This window comes from Podarcis liolepis, assembly GCF_965112155.1.
Source record: "Podarcis liolepis genome assembly, chromosome: 1".
NCBI classification, from domain to species: Eukaryota; Metazoa; Chordata; class Lepidosauria; order Squamata; family Lacertidae; genus Podarcis; species Podarcis liolepis.
In genome coordinates, this window is record NC_139554.1 from 123,552,682 (window position 1) to 123,568,147 (window position 15,466).

Below are 15,466 nucleotides of genomic sequence, written 5' to 3' on the forward strand. Positions count from 1 at the left end.
ATTATTATTATTAACATGAAGGGGGAGAAAGTTCTGCGGTTACTTCTAGTCTCAGATCTGTCTCCCTCGCAGTGATGACTTGCAAAGCCATAGGTACCATCTAGGCTGGTAGGTCCTAGAAACTTTTGTTTCGGCGGAATGAGTTCCTTCTTAATGATCACGGGAATAAAAGGGAAACTGTGGATACCACGCTCCCCACTGCAACACATGAAAATGGCCTTCAGCATGGGAGATTCTTGCGAGGAATAGGCTCAAACCTTTTAATGCTTCTGAAATTAAATGCTTGTTTGACATGGTGGATTCATGCTTTCAGATATATCATAGAAAAAAGTACTTCATTTTAATAAACATTGTTTAAGAAAACTACTCAGTGAAAATGCAGGCTTAGAAAGACACTAGAAACGGTTTACATCTTGGAGAAGGTTCGCTGCTAAACGTGAGTGAAGGTTCCTAAGCGAAGGTTCGTCCTTTTTAAGTGCTGACCATCTTGTGTGTGTTTTTTTCTTTTTTCTTTTCCAGATCCTCTGTAGTGCTTGTAAGAGTGCTGTACAAAAGAAAAATGTTTGCAGGGAAAATACGAAATATCTGTATTCAACACTATTCCATAAAGTTAGTTAATGGATGAACAAAGAAAAAGGAAAACCAAAACAAAATAAAAATACATTTGAAATAAATGCATATTACACATTATACATGTAGTGAGCCTTACAAAATTATTACTTAATGTGCACAGTCCTGATATTATCTACAGACATGGCACTGTGAAGAAAGCTCTGTTTCTTAAACCAGCTACTTCTTACAGGTTTGTACGAGTGATGCAGTTTTCTGCCAGTCAGTTCACAATGTCCCTTTGACTTTGGTACATTCAGTGCAAAAAATAGTTTCGGGAATATCTTACCCTTATAAAAATAAAAGGCATATATATATATATTTATATTTATATATGTATGTATCCCTTGAGAGTGCTTATAGAATCAAACACAAGAACGATATCTATTTAAGCATGGAAAAGTGAAAAGAACTCAAAAAAAGGTATTTTGTCCTCTATTTTCTTATTTACAATTTAAGGAAATCAATATCATGATTTTACAAAAATAAACAAAAGTTACTGTGTAAGAGGTTGTTTTTTTTCCTGATATGCTGTGGTAAAGTCTAGTTGTTGTTTTTTTTTAAAAAAGGAACACTTTTCATGCAGTATAAAGCATTAAATCAATCATTTTTCTCTTATAGTAGCTCATCTTTTGCTAAAGACACTATTTGCATATACATTTGTACAACCTACCTAACTGCAAGTCATTCTTGCTGCCAACTTCCTTCATATTAAGCCCCAGAAAATTTGATCTTTACGGTGCACACCATGCAGGCACTCAAAGTTTTAGGTAAAAAGCAGGTATAGCATATTTTAGTACTGTATTGTATATGACATAAAGTAGTGTACCATTGGGAATTAACTTCTATCATATTAAAAACCACGCACACCAGCATTTTTCATTTGACTTCCTACTATTTAGCAGTGGGCTAAAAAAACCCCAAACTTCGTATGTTGTCTTGAACTCTGTCCAAATACTTGGGTGAAATCCATTTTTGAGATAGGGAAAATTTATGCGGTACCCCTGATGCTGCTCAACATTTGTTGTCCTGTCTCTTTATTCTTAATTTATACCAAATATTAAAGTTTGGTGGTCAAAAGAAAAAAAGAAAGAAAGAAAGAGGTCAATTGGAGAACTGTAGGTGTCCCCCTACAGAATACATCCCTTGTTATGTACTTGTGTGAATGTTTCAGAGCTTGTAAGAGCTCCCCAATCTAGCCTTGCTCACTCACAAAATTCCATCACACAAACTGTATTGTAAAACAAGTTTTCCTCCAGGAAATGCAATGCAGGCATTCATATATTCTTTGAGGAACGGTGCACGGAAGGTCCAAGGTGCTGGGCACTACGGTTTGTGTTTTACTCAAGTCCAAATGTGCTTGTCTCTTCAACAGCCGTCAACAGCTTCTCATATAGCATGGAAAATGATGGGTACGGCGGGAGATCAAGACGATTGAAACACGTATGAGCTCTGGGGAAGAACAAGAGGCAGGGGGAAAGTGAGTGGAATTCAGAAATTTACACCAAAAAATCAGCAGGAAAACTGGTAATAAGAGCTTTCCCCGTCATACCCTGATTTAGTACTTGGTTGTGTGAATTGTTCACACAAACACAACAGGGATGTGGGGTGCAGGAGCCCAAAATTACTCAAGAATTACCCAACCTCCAGATGTGGTTGGACTCTAGCTCTTATCAGCCCCAGTTAGCAGAGCTTATAACATATGCTCTCCACCTCTTCCATAGCTAAAGGAGCCTTTGTGTATCCATGAAGTATCCAGGGCCAGGGCCTTCTCAGTGATGGCTCTGACCTGGTGGACTGCTCTGTCCCATGAGACCAGGGCCCTGCAGGATTTAACTTCCTTCCACAGGGCCTGTAAGACAGAGCTATTCCGCCTGGCTTTCAATTTGAACTTAGCCTGATCTTTTATTCCCCTTCCTTCCCTCCCCCTTCCCTTTTTATGAAGATTACCTGCTTTGGGATCCCACAGCTAATTCTCCCCTGGTCTCCTCGCTGGCTCAAATAAGACTAATTTAGCCAGCTAGCCCTTGTGATCATCTAATGTTTATTGGATGGATTTCCCCCCTAAATTGATGTTTGAATTCTGAATTTATTGTTATTCATGTTTTATATTGTATTTTATGCTGTGTTTTGTTGCATCAATTAAGTGTTTTAAATTTGTTGTTAGCCCGAACACTGAGGTCCAGCGCCGAGGGCCTTCTGGCGGTTCCCTCGCCGCGAGAAGCCAAGTTGCAGGGAACCAGGCAGAGGGCCTTCTTGGTAGTGGCATCCACCCTGTGGAACGCCCTCCCATCAGATGTCAAAGAGAAAAATAACTACCAAACTTTTAGAAGACATATGAAGGCAGCCCTGTTTAGGGAAGCTTTTAATGTTTAATAGGTTTTTGTATACAGATAGGTAGCTGTGTTGGTCTGCCATAGTCAAAATAAAAAAATTCCTTCCAGTAGCACCTTAAAGACCAACTAAGTTAGTTCTTGGTATGAGCTTTCGTGTGCATGCACACTTCTTCAGGTATCTGAAGAAGTGTGCATGCACACGAAAGCTCATACCAAGAACTAACTTAGTTGGTCTTTAAGGTGCTACTGGAAAGAAGGTTTTTGTATTTTAGTGTTTTGTTGGAAGCCACCCAGAGTGGGCAGGGTATAAATAATAAATAAATTATTATTATTATTATTATTATTATTATTATTATTATTATTATTGAATTGGGGGGCAAGGGAGTACGAAAAAATGATGCAGTGCAAGGAAAGGAAAGGGCTCAGTTCCTCTCACCAATACAGCTATTTTAAAAAAGCAGGTGTGTTAGATGTGAACGGTACAGATGTGAACAGCAATGGCTGCCCTCACCACGTCATTGTGTGACCCTACTTCACCCCAGAAACCTACGAGGATGAGTATAATCCTGATACGCTTCAGCAGGTCAGATCTTAAGAAAATATTTGCTGCCTGAGAGAGCTGGGCCCACGAGAGCGCAAAAGGCCATATTTTAAACAGTAATAGCGAAGAGCCAGTTGACACCCAATGGTGCTTCCTGTCTCTTAATATTAGGCAGCCTAAGCCAGCACTCTGCTGTGTTTGCAATGGAAAGCCTTTGAAGCAGGTACAGCCCAGGGCTGAAGGAGCCAGGGAACTTATAAAAACAAATCACTTTTCATTCAGCTCAGAACTGAGGTTGAGACGGTCACTTGGTTTAGAGGGGGATCAAGGCGCCGTTCCTTGAAAGTTTGCAGCGGGGGGGATGGGGGTAGGTTGTTATCTCACGCTTTGTTTAAACAAACTCTCGCACGCTTACAAATACCTCTAAATCACGCTGAGGTTGTGGCCCCAGTGTCAGCAAAGCAGGAGCGCTGGGCATTAAAAAGACCCGATTTGTCTCCAGGAAAGCTTCCCCCGGGGGTTGCTAAAATTATTTGTTTTGTAGCGTACACTGCGCGAAGGTCGAGTTCTTTCACCGCAGCCGTTCTCACTGAAACTGTGACGTAGATAGGTACCTGCTCTTTCTACTCCCACCAGAGGAGAGCCCGGGCTGAGAGATAATGGTTTGCTTAAGGTTGCCTGCTGCTAGTACTACCGAGGATATTCATGGCATTGCTGGGTTACCAGAGGTGAGCTTGCTAGCTACCTCTTCCCACACATTCTTTCACTGTGCAGAATAGAAAGCTCCATTAGCCAAGGATAGGATCGCCTGGCAGCGCCAGCCTGTTTGGGTCTTTTGACTTGGCGATGCAGGAAAACAGCAGTTATTTATTTATTATTTAGCAAACATTATGCACCGCTTACTAAAATAAAAGACCTATAAGTGGTCTACAGAATGTGGCCTCTCGACATCCACCAGTGTATACAAGAAGCCAGAAAAACCACAACAGATCGTTCTCATCCAAATATCCTGAAATCTTTATATTTGCTCTAAAAGCAGCACTTTCACCCTTTTGGTTTTGCCCATAATGGATGAATTTGATGGAACGAGGTACCCGAGGTGCTTGGATACATCAACATTTAGAATCTCTTTCAGAATTACAAAATCATACAAAGTTTTAATCTTGGTTGGGCTACAGTGTAATTAATATACTGCCAAAAATCTTTGGTGTGTTTTTTGTTTTGCTTCTGATAACATACCCTTGATAGTAGATGCTTTAACTCTTGAATAATCACCAAATATCATTTTGATATTTTTTTTTAAAAACAAATAAACATTCAAGAGTTTCGGCTAGAGTTACTAAAAAATAATAATCAAAGAGAGCATTGGAATGACAAATATCACTCAGTACTGTTATTATGCAGCCAATCTCTCCTCTGTCTCGTTGGCTTGTACTCTATTTTAACCATAGTGGCTGTGATGACCCACATAGTTTTGTTTACAAGCTTCTGTGACATCATCATGTCAGGTGTAGAACATTGGCTAGTGCAGGTGGCCACAACTAATAAGAGTAAATTGGAATGTGGGCGAATAAGTAAAAGAACAAAAGAGAGAAAAGGAGGAGGGAGCAGAGAAGAATTGCATCAAAGCAAAGCAGAGGTGCTTGCACTGAGTTCGGAAAATTGCTGAAGATGGGGGCACATTCTGAGAATAAAAGAACAAAAACTAGTTTCAGGTTAGCTCTAAGCAGAACTGAGGCGCAGAGCTTTTCTTGAGGCAGCTCCCATTCAATCTGTCCATTGGCTTCTAAAGAGGTGTTCCCATAATTCTAAAAGTTGATGATAGAAATAACTCGGCTTATCAGCATGGTTTTCCCATAGAAACCTGAATTATTAAATACCAAGTGGATTTATGTTTTAGGAAACTCAAGTGTTACTTTACCTGGGCAGAGCAGTGATCTTCCCCCATTTTTCTACACAGAATCTTCTTGGTCCATTGCTCCCCCTCAGAGAAGCAAAACCTTCATAAGGTATACTAGATGTGCCTGTAACAAACTGAAATCCAAAGCAATACACCATAAATGATAATTGTGGAAAATAAGAAAAAGTTTGATCTAGTGGTATGTTTGGGGCTGCCTCTTCTGTTATAAAGGCCAACACCCACCCACACTCCCCTTACTGACTTGTCCTATCTTTGAATATGTATCAATAGGTTTTTCTGTGAGTTGCAACTCACAGTGGTATGTGAAGAAAAAAAGCAAATTCCGCTTCACATTTGCAATTACTATTGATACATATTCAAAGACAGGACAAGAGCCAGTAAGATGACAAACACAGTGGGGCTTACATTCTATAAACATGCACGGCATTCAGCTGTTTACTTCTTGGAGCCAGCATTTGTTAGAAGGGAGGAGGAATCAGCACAGGGCGCGTTTTGCCTATACAAGAAGCACTCAGGGCTTCAGATGGACCTGTAATTAGTTCCAGTGGGCTTCTGACTTGGGTTTCTCAAGTAGTTTCCTCCATGCCACAAGGTAAATGCAAAAGATGTTGGAACAGCAACCGTTATTGCAAAGAGGAGGGAAATCTCCTGTAGGCATATCCAAGCCCTTTGATAAAGGTAAACAGCTGTTTCCACGAGTATGCCTAGCCAAGATATGGTACTGCTTTTGTAGGGTGAATACATTATCATCTTGGCAATGGATCAGGAAGGGAAATTTTGATGGCCTGATTTTATTTCATTGAGCAAACGGTCCAAACCCCATGAACTGAACTCAGGATTAATTTACTTTCTTGTGTTTTCTTGTATGTTCATTGTGCAGATGCAGAGACAGCTTGTTTAGAGTATTACTGGGCTCAGCTTTGATCTTCTACATAAAATTACAGTTCCAATGAAATTTTAGGCTATCAATTTTATCACATGATGGCACAGTGACCGTCCCACGTAGTTCCAGTGTTACCTCTACAGCAAGGCTGCCCATACGAAACTGCTTTGCCACAACCAGCTTCCATGTTGCACCATGTAAAACACAGACCATGTGGCTGATCATGTGACTATTTCCCATGTCCATGTCAGTAGTTACAATGGAGGTTTGGCCTGATTCGAGCAACCCACATAGCTGGTGACCTTCTGCATTACCAGGGTAACATGGGAAGTGACTACAGGGAGGCAGCTCGCCATGGCACTAAGGTAACTTGCAAATTTAAGCACAAACAACACATATGGGAGGGAAAAAAATACAACAATTACTACGACAGTTTAATATCCATCTGCTGCCAACAATGAATTCCACTAATGCTATGACTCCCGTCCCTTAAGGCTTAATGAAAAGGAGGGGAACCGCCGAGACTCAGTGCAGCCCCTTGGCTAATTTCATGGGCGTTTCTAGGGACTCTCCATCATTAAGGTGGTGGGTAAAGTTGGTGCTCAAGGCCACTGTTAAATAAAAGGAACTGGCCCCAGAGGTGCTTGAGGAGGAAGAGAGGTGGTTCCTGGCTGAGGAAGTTGGCTCTGGAGTGGGTGTTACCTACCAACAGGGGAAGAGAAACAGGAGATATGGAAAATATGGAAGAAGAGGAGACTGAGAAGCCTAGTTCACTGTTGGTAGAAAATGTATGTTAAACAGCCATAGCAGTAGTTGAAGAAGCCTTATTTTTCCCTTATGTTGCTCCAGTATGCATTATTCCAGGAGCTCCAATGAGTTTCCTTATTCCTTCCCTTTTCTGGGTTGGGGAATTCTGCTTGATGTTCTCTTTGCAGACATTTCTCTGTTTACATTTAGTGATTCCTTAATCACTTTTCAAAAACCCACAGCTAAGCAGAACACCCAGATGTTTTCTACTAGCAGCAACTCCAGTGAGCAGCATTTGAGGGAGTGAGATTGACCAAAGCTTCTATCCAAGTCACAGAGATCACTACACTCCTACCAGCTGTTAAGTGCAGGAAATGCCACTGTGAATGCATCACTAATTTGCTCCTTCTGCTGGAACCTAATTATCAAAATTCTAAACCAGAAGACAAAGCACCCTAGAACTATAATTTCATTTATTAACCGGGGGGGGGGGGATCTAGAGGGAGGTGAGTGAGCTATTAAGCCATGAAAGAGGTTTTCTTGTTTCTTTACAGTTGCGTCAACCTAGATTGGACAGTTTGACATAACAATTGATCTCTTACCTGTAATAGCCTGAGTCGCTGTTCATTGTTGAATCTTTCTACAGCAGCCCAGAACCACCGAATTACAATATGATTGTCATGATAACCTGTTTGATGAGAATGAAGAGCAAAGCATTTGGGGTCATTTTACCAGAGAAGAAAAAAGAAACGTGAAATACCAAACATTAACAGGGTTCTAAGTTTAGGCCTCCGAAATCAGCCTACAAAGAAAAGATGCCTACTACTATCCTAATTCCAACCTCCCCGCCATGGGAAAATCAATATTTTCATGGATTATTAAGGTTGTTTAATCAATTGAGGGAAAACCTACACAAAGCACCAGATGATGACATAGTAGTATTCACTTGGTTTGGGCACAGTTATTGCATTCGTCTCAAAACTGATTATCTATTCTTATTGCGGACTCTAGTCTAGTTATCAAAATAAATTTTTTACCAAGTCTGGAAATTCTGAATATACTTGGCAACAGCAAATGGGAAAGGATTGGGCTCCTGCTTCTGAAGATTTTTCAGGGGACAAGCATCAGCTTTTACATCTGCTATAGGCACACACATTTTAAACTTGAGTATCTGAAAACATGAAACTTAGAACTTTAGTGGACATATCTGTAATCCTAGAGTCTGCCTTCCACTTGTTGATGGATTCTTACTCCCATCAACCCTAGCAACTATGGAAAATGGTCAGGGATGATGGGAGTTGTAGTCTAGCAACATCTAGAGAGCCACGGGTTACCAGTTCCTGGCCTTGAAAATAAAGAGATTTGAGAAGACTGATGGAGATGCTGGTGTAAGATGATGATGATAATAATAAATAATAATAATAATTTATTATTTATACCCCACCCATCTGGCTGGGTTTCCCCAGCCACTCTGGGCTGCTTCCAGCAAACACTAAAACACAGTAACGTATTAAACATTAAAAGCTTCCCTAAACAGGGCTGCCTCTAGATGTCTTCTAAAAGTTTGGTAGTTATTTTTCTCTTTGACAACTGGTGGGAGGGCATTCCACAGGGCTGGTGCCACTACTGAGAAGGCCCTCTGCCTGGTTCCCTGTAACTTGGCTTCTCACAGCGAGGGAACCGCCAGAAGGCCCTTGGTGCTGGACCTGAGTGTCCAGGCAGAACGATGGGGGTGGAGACACTCCTTCAGGTATACTGGACCGGGACCGTTTAGGGCTTTAAAGGTCAGCACCAACACTTTGAACTGTGCATGGTAGATACACAAGATGTGCAGAAGAGGAAAGTCTGGTTGTGAGACAGTACAGATAAGAAACCTGAATAGGAGGCATAACAAAGGAATAAAGGTGGAGGAATGGAACATGTGTCAGTTTTTGTCTTTGAAATTTCAAGGGAGTGGGTCTGCTTTAACGGTGAAGACATATTGGTATACATATGTTTTGCTCATATTCTGGATTCTAGTTGTGTGTGAAATGTGGGGTGGTGGGAAGAGCACGAGAAACAAATAAATGAAGATGGGGAAAACAGGGGCAAAATGGAAGAATAATGGTGCTGAGAAGCAGAAGAGAAGGAAATGAAAATGCTGTAAACAGCATGGGGCAACACAAATGAAGGTGAAAGCTTTCTGGGATTCTGTACCAAAACAAAGTCATACCAGATCCATTTTTTTGAATGGACAGATATATCTAACAACCCATTTTTACAGGAAATGGTTCAAGGGTTTAATACTTTTTAAAAGTGGAACAGAAGAGGCATTAATGGTGGATGTATTATAAGAAATCGGAAAACGTTTTAAATGTATCTGATATATAATGGAGCAATCCTAAGTACGGAAGCCAGCGTATGGCTTAGCTATAGCAGCACTTTAAATCCTAGCTGTACATATGAATGCATCAACATTTTTAATAACTTTACTTTCATTTGAGTTCTAAACCAATGTGCGAGTGTTCAGTTGTGCATGCTGACATCTCAGACGATTTCTATCAAGGAGCTGATCCCAATGGTTCCCCCCCTAAAATACTTTAAATCATTTTCAAAAGTGCCAGGAATGAACTCCAAATGTCAAAACTCAAAAGATATCTGCCACAGAAAATCTGAAGATGGAGGCTTTTCATCTTTCACTGGAGAGCCCTAACCTCTTCCAACTCTTGCCATCTTTACCATCTGTAAGAAATTAACGCTGAGCATACCTTTATATCTCCAGATTAACCTAGTTGGTCTCACCAGCTCCGCTGTTTTGAATTTTTACCTCTTTTATCAGATGAAATGCCCACCCCATTCCTAAAGCTAAGTGGGGGGAAATCCAAGCTCTCTGAAGTAAAGCTTAAAGTGTGAGCACCAGCTTTCTAAAATTACACTGCAACAGATGAAGGCCTGAAATTAAATTAGAATAGTTTACTGGACTCTTGGAAAAAACCAACAAAAAAAAACCAACAGCAGCTTTACCTCTCCTGGTTTATACAGACTGTGACCACCCAGCCAGACTAACTGTAATCTAACTATGTACATATGTATATTTTAGTAGGTGTCACCTCCTCTGTATTCGGTGTTATTCCTCCAGTCACTTAAGTCGATTTCTGCCGTGCCAGCAATAACCAGCTCCAATTCTCTTGCATCAAATACAGACACCAGCCTCGCATCAACAACCTAGGAAAGAAAATAAACATAGCCAAATGATATGTGCTGTTTTTTCGTTTTATTTTCTGCCCATTACTGTACAGGAACATAGTAAGTTGCCTTAACAAATCAAGGCATTTGTCCACCAGTACAGTGGTCCCTTAAGGGATGCAGGTGGCGCTGTGGGTTAAACCACAGAGCCTAGGACTTGCCGATCAGAAGGTCGGCAGTTCGAATCCCCGCGACGGGGTGAGCTCCCGTTGCTCGGTCCCTGCTCCTGCCAACCTAGCAGTTCAAAAGCACATCAAAGTGCAAGTAGATAAATAGGTACCGTTCTGGCAGGAAGGTAAACGGCATTTCTGTGCGCTGCTCTGGTTCGCCAGAAGTGGCTTAGTCATGCTCGCCACATCACCCGGAAGCTGTAAGCCAGCTCCTTCGGCCAGTAAAGCAAGATGAGCGCCGCAACCGCAGAGTCAGCCACGACTGGACCTAATGGTCCCTTTACCTTTACTTACAGTGGTACCTTGGTTCTTGAACTTAATCCGTTCCAGGAGGAACTGTTCAAAAACCAAGGCGCGGTTTCTGATTGGCTGCAGGAGCTTCCTGCACTCAAGCGGAAGCCCCATTGGATGTTTGGCTTCCGAAAAACGTTCACAAACCAGAACACTTACTTCAGGGTTTGCGGCGTTCAGGAGCTGATTTGTTCGGCAACTAAGCAATTCGAGAACCAAGGTACGACTTCTTTGCCTACTCTGACTGGAAAAAGTTTCCCAAGGTTTCAGACAGGAATCTTCCTGAGCCCTATCTGGAGATGCCAGCGGCTGACCCTGGCACCTTTCATATACAAAGCTCAGTGGTACAGCATATTTAAAAGCACATGCTATCTCCACTCTCCAAAGCTCATAATGCTATCATTTTGTGCGGAACATCTGGATGAAGCAGTTAAGTTTTTAAAGAAAAATACTTGGGGTTTCCCCCATCCATCAGTATTTGCAAAGCAAAATTATAAAGCAAGGAATAATAAAATAACTTCAGGATAAAGGAGATCAGTAGTGCAACTTCAGCATCAAGTACTAAGGTACCCCAAACAGGGTTTACTCCACTGCTATTAGATTCCCAGGAACCACTAATAAATTGAGAGTTTCCGCATCCTGCAACAATAGGTTTTTTTTAATGCGTTAGCACAGATTATGTGGATAGTGGGGGGTGGGCGGGGATGAGGAAGGAGTCAGCAAGATGGCGGGTCCTTGGTCTCTAAAAGGGGTTCCCCCCCAAAGATATTTATTAAAGTTTTTAAAATATAACAATAAAAATGAAAAATAAAAAGAAACACAATACAAACTACAACATAAAAACAATTAAAAACCAAATAATTTTCCATAACATATCTTCCTTACGCTTATTTCCCCAGACCTCCTCATACCTCCCTTCTTTGTATTCCACTTCAATTTGTTAATTCAGCAAATCCTTACCATTAAGCTTTTACCCATTTGTAAACATTTTTACCGTATCTCCTAAAGCATTACAGCTGGAAACCCCTTAGTTTCTTTCCAACATCCTTCTAACATTCATCAATTTTACAATATTTCTGTAAATAGTCTTTAAATTTCTTCCAGTCTTCTTTCACCAACTCTTCTCCCTGGTCTCGGAGGTCTCTGAAAGGGTTACTGCTAGCACAAATTGCCATTGACTGCTAGAGATAGATGAAGGTCCTTGCCATGGTAATATCAAGAATCCTTATGAGCTTGTGCTTGGGAATAGGTCATTGGTCACCAACTACAAGAGGGAGTTGGTGACCAATGACCTATTCCCAAGCACGAACTCTTAAGGATCCTGGACCAAGCTGGCCTCGGAGCAGCTCAAAAGTCTACGTAATAACCCCAGTACAATATTCTAAACATACATTGAAATGCTATGTCCAGACTAAATGACTGGCTCCTCAACTCATGCATTAGTTGCTGACTGCTAGCAGCACGAATAGTGATCATTACATTTCCAGTTCCTTACAAAAGGTAGCCTTCATTACCTGACTCCATGGCTTTAATGATGAATTCTGCACATGCAGTAGTACCAATGACAATGCAATGCTTTTCAGGACAATTTAGTCAGTTGTGGGAGATGCATTAATCATGGCTTGCGAATAATCCTGCTGAATGGTGCAATGCTGGGGGGGGGGGACGTAAAACATTGAAAACATAATCAGAATATTTTGGGCTTGTTGTTTTTTACCTCGTAAAATCCACGCACTAGACTCTCTGTTTGCTGCACAACACCTCTCTCAATTCTCCATTTCACCATCCTCTCTATATATTCCTTCTTGTTCTTCTCTGTGACTGGGATGTTGGCACCTCCAGGCTTCAGTTCTCGTTCAGTAATCTTAAAAGGCAAACCACCACCAAAACGTTAGGAAGAAGGATCTGTTGATCTGCTGAGCTTCTTATATTATCAAGCTGTACTTATTCCCCCAATGGCAGATTCTTATTTGAAGTGGTGAAACCCAGGCAGCTTAAAAAAAAAAGGAGCCGAAAACTCCCTCTTGGGCCAGTGGTATCAAGTACAAAGCAGGAAATCCCCCCCCACAACCCAAAGAGATATATAGAAACAAGCCTTCACATTCTAAAGAGATTATTGAAATGAAGCTTTCTAATATTGACACACACACTGCAACAAGAAGTCGCATGCAAAGAAGAATTTCAAATCACTCCTTCCCATCCGGGCAAGTTAATAGCACAGAGTTGCAAAAGTAATCAATAATAATAATAATAATAATAATAATAATAATAATAATAATAATGTATTTATACCCCACCCATCTATGTATACTGAAGAGAAATTGATTCATAGCAATACTGCTGCAGGCTGAAGAGGTGCCAAAGAAATGCCTCCACGTGGTCAGAGCTCAACAACACTGTGGCAACTTCTTTGAGCATCCATTAGGCAGGTCAACTCAAATCACCTCCCACGGGAGTGCTGAGTCTGCATTACCACCACTGGAAATGACATAGGAAGCAGCCACACAATCCATTTTGCGGGTAGATACTGTGATGTAGAGCCCAGACCATACATGTCTATTTTTGGCAGCAGCACTGCAGCGGTAACATATGAATCAGGCCTCAAGTTGCAAGCTCCTTACCCGGCTTCAAGAATCCCTGGGAAAAAATTGCCCACTGTCTGCTAAGTTAGGGGATTCCTCCACAATGGAGTGGCTCTGCCAGAGCGGTGAAGAGAAAGCCTGGCACCCTCAGTTGCTACCGAGACACCCAATGGACTGAAGTGCAAAGCTGGGCACTCAACTCTTACAAATCTCAATGGAGTCAAGTGGTTCTCTGTTGCACTTGCTACCTTTAAATGCTAGAATGACAGCTACTAATTTGGACAAGGAGCAACAGTCAATGTAAATACAGTGGTACCTTGGTACTAGAACGGCTTGGCTCCTGAACAAATTGGCTCCCAAACGCTGCAAACCCAGAGGTAAGTGTTCCAGTTTGTGAAGGTTTTTTGGAAGCCAAATCTCCGACAGGAAGCTCCTGCCAAACCTTTCAGGGGAGACAGGAAGCTCCTGCAGCCAATTGGAAGCAGTGTCTTGGTTTTCGAATGGTTTTGGGGGGTCAAATGGAACAGATTAAGTTCAAGAACCAAGGTACCATTGTAAATCTGATTTTGGACAAATGAGTCTGGTCAATTCCGGCCTCAGCTGCATCTGTGCAGAGACTTTAGAGTCCAGATAACTTTCATAAAAGAGGAATTGCTCATTTTCACATCTCAAGAAGCTCACAACGCTATATAGTATCAGAGGCAGCCTTTTAAAGCTGTGCTGGACCGGTAACTGATAATACAGAGTTTTGAACATTAACATTAAACAGCTTTTTATTCGAGAGGGAAGGAAACCTGCAGAAACAACACACCAATGACATTACATCTCAACAAAGGAGATATAAAGGAAGAGAATATAGAAATGAAACTAAAAATAAGTTTTTCTATGTAGTTTTCAGAGGAAAAAAAATTGTGCACACCTGTCCAAAGACTTCTTCATTTACAGTGAATGTGAGATCTAGGATATCATGTATATCGTTGTCTTTCATCCACTGCAAACTCTGGTGGAACTCCTCATCAAGGTATTCCAAGTCACTCAGGTCACACAGTCTAACATAAACAAGAATAAATTAGAGGAGTGGAAATGATAGCAGTGGCGGAAGAGGCAGCATGTGAAGAGAAGTTAAGACAGAAAATTCTTACAATACTAGAAAGGGCAAAGAGACACATCCAAAGAACCACCACTTAAGCTCAAAGGAATCTGGAAGTACTAATTTATCTTAATAGTAAATGCAGTTATTTAATTACTGATGTATATATTTCCCCAAAGCACACATTAAAATCATAAAAGTCCTATATAACTTATTTGTTTGAATCTTTTTATTAAAATAATTTTTGTTTCGTTTTGCACCCATGCTGATTTTAACCAAAATAACGAGTCTGCACACATTTACCTACCTACTCAAAGATATATTGGTCATCATTAGGAACCGGAGCCCTCCATGATCGGAGAGATCATGCTGACATTAGTGCCAGCTTTGCATGTACCCATAACTACAATTATTTCCCACAAATCGGAACAAAATCCATCTTTCCTCTTTCAGTTCCCCCCATGTATCTACTGTAGCAAAGCAAAACCTACAACTAGGGACCACTTTATACAGTCTAAATTAATTTATTGTTTGTATTCAATTTAATTATTTCTGGAAAAAGAAAGAAGAAATCCTGCTCTATTACTATGTAGTAAGGGTTAGACAACTGCAGGGAGCAAAGTCTTTTATTTCTACCTTCCAACTGCCTTGCCTGCTCAATATGGTACAGTGGAACCTCAGTTGTCGAACGTAATCCGTTCCGGAAAACCATTCAATAACCAAGGCACAATTGCCAGTCAGCAAATTCCTTTTAATAAATGAAGAAACACGCTCCAGAAGCTGTTCTGACTTCCAAGACATGTTCGAAAACGGAAGCATTCACTTTTGGGTTGCTGGTGTTCAGGTTCTGAAGCGTTTGACAACCGAGGTTCCACTGTAACTGTAAATTCATACCAAGATTACGAACACAAAAATACAAAGTAAGAATTCATACAAGAAACAAAATATTTCAATAGTCAACTGCGTACACCGAGGTTTACCTCTTGATGATAAAGCATTCGTATGACCTCATTAGCAATCAATATCATTATAGCAGGCCTTAACTGGGCTTGTAATTAGACACCTATTTTG

General features: G+C 41.0%; 1 protein-coding gene across 7 annotated transcripts in view; it reads right to left on the reverse strand.

Annotated features, from left to right (window-relative positions):
• Window positions 1-231: 231 nt before the first annotated feature.
• HECW2 (HECT, C2 and WW domain containing E3 ubiquitin protein ligase 2) overlaps window positions 232-15,466 on the reverse strand; it is a 183,488-nt gene continuing 168,253 nt past the window's right edge. For 5 of the 7 annotated variants that reach the window (XM_083467333.1, XM_083467334.1, XM_083467335.1 and 2 more), the window contains 6 exons: window positions 14,225-14,354; window positions 12,441-12,587; window positions 10,127-10,241; window positions 7,640-7,725; window positions 5,408-5,520; window positions 232-2,061 (listed from right to left, as the gene is read on the reverse strand). In XM_083467333.1, the coding sequence (XP_083323459.1) occupies window positions 1,950-2,061; window positions 5,408-5,520; window positions 7,640-7,725; window positions 10,127-10,241; window positions 12,441-12,587; window positions 14,225-14,354 (703 nt within the window). In that variant the 3' untranslated portion in view covers window positions 232-1,949. Of the gene's footprint in view, window positions 2,062-5,407; window positions 5,521-7,639; window positions 7,726-10,126; window positions 10,242-12,127; window positions 12,376-12,440; window positions 12,588-14,224; window positions 14,355-15,466 lie in introns of those variants that run through there. The other 2 variants (XM_083467338.1, XM_083467339.1) reach the window with 2 other exon arrangements.